At 49.7% G+C, this 3,290-nt stretch overlaps 1 protein-coding gene across 1 annotated transcript; it reads left to right on the forward strand.

The window, feature by feature from the left end:
* Positions 1–1,709: 1,709 nt before the first annotated feature.
* On the forward strand, positions 1,710–2,477 carry LAJ45_06913 (uncharacterized protein; the record flags this gene model as incomplete). The annotated part of the gene is made up of 1 exon (XM_046116474.1): positions 1,710–2,477. One exon carries the CDS (start codon positions 1,710–1,712, stop codon positions 2,475–2,477), a length of 768 nt encoding a protein of 255 aa, XP_045970243.1.
* Between the last annotated feature and the right edge of the window lie 813 nt (positions 2,478–3,290).

Consider the following 3,290-nt stretch of genomic DNA (forward strand, 5'->3'; position numbering starts at 1 on the left):
TCGAGCACGTGACCAGATCTGGAAAAGGACACACAAAATGAAAAATGTGCAAAAGAACATCTAATTAGCACCAGAGGACAGCAGAGCATGTAGATGCATGCTGGGGATAAAATTCGCGATGCAATAATGGGCGCCACCCCTTGGAATACAATCATCGTCATTGTTACGTTTAGACAGTGGCTTCAGTTCATCCATCTCGTCGACTCGCTTGATGAGGATACGGAGTGAGTGCGCACTCGTTGTTCTTACATACAGAAATTTCATTCTGGGCGGCGCCGCGGCGGGCGCGCAATCTACAACAGAAGTAGTAGTAGGTATCTCTGCAGTACTACGGTGAGGGCCTCAGTCCTAGTAGTACTAGGTACTCTACGTAGTGAGGCGCAGCATCGCCAGGCTCGCCCGCCCCCCTCCATCTCGAGGGGAGTTCTCTGATTGACTGGCTTACTGCTTCTTCTTTTTCTTCTAGTGCTTCTCTAGCTTCCTGGTGCCGTTTCCTTTCCAGTGCGCAGAAGGACTAAGGAAGGAAGGAAAAGAAGAAAAGCAAAGAGCCTTGTTTTGCTGTGCATATCCCATCCACTCCTGAGTGCATCCTCCACACCCACTGCGCATCATCATCATCGGACAGACAGACCAGACAGCACACAACAGCGAGCAAGGCAGAAGACAGAAGAGGGAAACTTTTTTTGGTTTAGTCACCCCCCCCCAAGAGCGTAACTCGAGTAGTCGAACAGCTATTGTTTCACCTGTCGCCATCAGCCGCCCCTCTGCCTGCAGCAAGTACATACATGTAGGTATTAAAAGCCTGCCCCATCCCCCATCCCAAAATTAATTCAACCAGTCAATCCAGTACAATACAGTCAAGTTAATTAATTACACCTAAATCCTCATCCACCACAAACAAATACTAAAAATCGATCGACTGGCTCGGTTACAGAAACAGCTTCCTCCCCCAGCCCAGGTCACTCGTATCAACCATACAATCCTTGGTTGTTTCGTCCCTTAATACTACTTAATCCCGGCCCCTAGCACTCTAACCATCCTGGTTTTTAAATTTTTTCATCACTCAGCGATAACTACTACTACTACTACTACTGCTGCTGCTGCTGCTGCTCACCGAACAGTGGAAAAAAGTCTTATATATCATCTACCTCCAGCCGAAGTTTGAAAGGCCATCTTGACGGTCAATCTATAATTCTCGGGCAGGTCCACTAGTTTACTACCACTACTACTACTACATCACACCACAACAACCAGGTTGATCCTGCACACAAAATAACTGACCTAATAATCATTACCACCCAACAACCAAAAATGTCCGCCTCAACTACCACCACCCCCAACACCACCACTACTACCACCACCAGCACCCCCCTTCACCACCCGCCTCCCCTGCTCGCAAGCAAAGGCCTACACTAACCCTCAACCCCACAACTCGACCATCCTACAACATCTACGACTCACCCGACTCTGTCAAATCCTGCTTTTCACCTTGCTCCTCCGAGTCCGGGTCCGAGTCCGAGTCCGAGTCAGAAGCACCAGTTCAAGGCCGCCCATGGGCGTCCCCAAACCCCCCTAGCCTGCCACCATCAGGCCCACCCCCAGCGGTCCCAAACCGCTTTCCATCATTCTCTAGCGCCTCATCCGGGACGTCAGGGTGTCGCCCTGTCTTCTCCCCAGGCCCAAACACGCCAGCTTTGCCACTATACGGGATGCCGAGTGCGCCGACCGCTCCCTCGACACCATACTCGCCATGGAGCACAGGATCGATGCCACCAAAAGTTGATGTAGCCTTGATGGGGCTGGAGTCGGGATTGACGGCTGTTCTGGGAGGACAGCCGCCAGAGGAGCTTGTTGTCGCAAGGAAGGAGAGGGACGTGTTGGTGGTGAGGGTACAGAAGGCGTACTACAAGAGGGAGGAGGTTGGTGTTCTCCAATGGGAGTTGACGAAGGCGGAGATGAGAGTGAAGACTTTGGAGCAGAGGTGGCTGTTGGCAGTCTTGAGCGGAGTGGAGGCTATGGTGGGGAACATCAGGGCGGGGATGGCACCACATGTACAGGAGCAGAGCGAGGAGGATGATGAGTGTGCGGTGGAGAGCGAGGATGAGGACGAGATCCTTGAGGTGTTCCAACACACAGTGATTGAGCCTGAGGTCCAGTCACCGGAAATCCCGGCGCACCTGGAGCGAAGGTTCATTTGGATTCGTTCCGCTTCAAGCTTCGACTCTGACTCTGACTCTGACGCCGGATACGACTCGGATTCCGAGTATGAGGATGATGGCTACGACTCTGACCGTCTCTCTGTTCCCGCGCTTCTTCACAGCCGCTCTGCATCTTCGTCGGAAGCCTCGTCGTCGCCCATCATTCCTGGTGTTAACGACTGGGCGCCATTCAGTGCTCCGGTTGACGGCAGCGAGGAGAAGAAGACGGCCGGTGCGTTGATCTTGAGAATTGCCGGGGTCGAGATGGAAATGATATAGGGCTCTTGGTTTGGTTTTCATGGTAGTGTAAGTATAGGTTGTATTAGCTAGTTTCTTGGGGCGTTTTTTCTTCTTCTTTTCTTTTTTCTTTTTTGGCTTAAGGCACACACACACTCTTTTGTTTTCCTTATCTCTTTACTGGTTCTCTTTTTCTTTTGTTTATTATATTGGCTGTTTTGTTTTATTTATCTGTTTTTCCTTCTTCTTTTATTCTATTGGCTAGGGTGGGGGCTTTCTGGTTTTTTGTTTTTTAAACGTGCCGCGGTGTTTGGAAATGGGACGGGGCGATATCGGGGGAATTGGGAATCGGGTTTTTATTTCTTTGTCTCATCATTGGGTTTTCTTTTTTCTTCTTCTTTTTCTCTTTTTTTTTCCCCTCTTATTTCTTTCTTCTCTTTTTTTTGGGGGGGTGGTTTGTTTCAATATCCTAGCATAGCATAGCATAGAATAGTGGTAGCAGGGCAACCTACTTAAATAGCTGAAGGGAAAGGGAAAGGAATTGGGGGGGGGGGGTAAACAAAAATATCAGGGATTTTTTCTTCTTCAAATAATTACTTTTTGCAAGCTATTCATTTCTACCGTGATTGTCCATAGTACTACTCTACTGCCGAACGGTGGAATGTCCTGGAAGGCCTGCCGGCCTTGTGCAAAGCCAGCCTTAGATTAATTCAGAGCTGGACCAAACATATATCTCTCCACCAACCCAACCCAACCAACCACCCACCAACCGGCCAATCCAAAATCACAAACTTATCTCCACCCCAACCATATCAGCCCTCCACCGAACATGCACACTCTCTCTCCACATGCAGT

This window comes from Morchella importuna, assembly GCF_003444635.1.
Source record: "Morchella importuna strain M04M26 chromosome Unknown Morimp01GS021, whole genome shotgun sequence".
NCBI lineage: Eukaryota > Fungi > Ascomycota > Pezizomycetes > Pezizales > Morchellaceae > Morchella > Morchella importuna.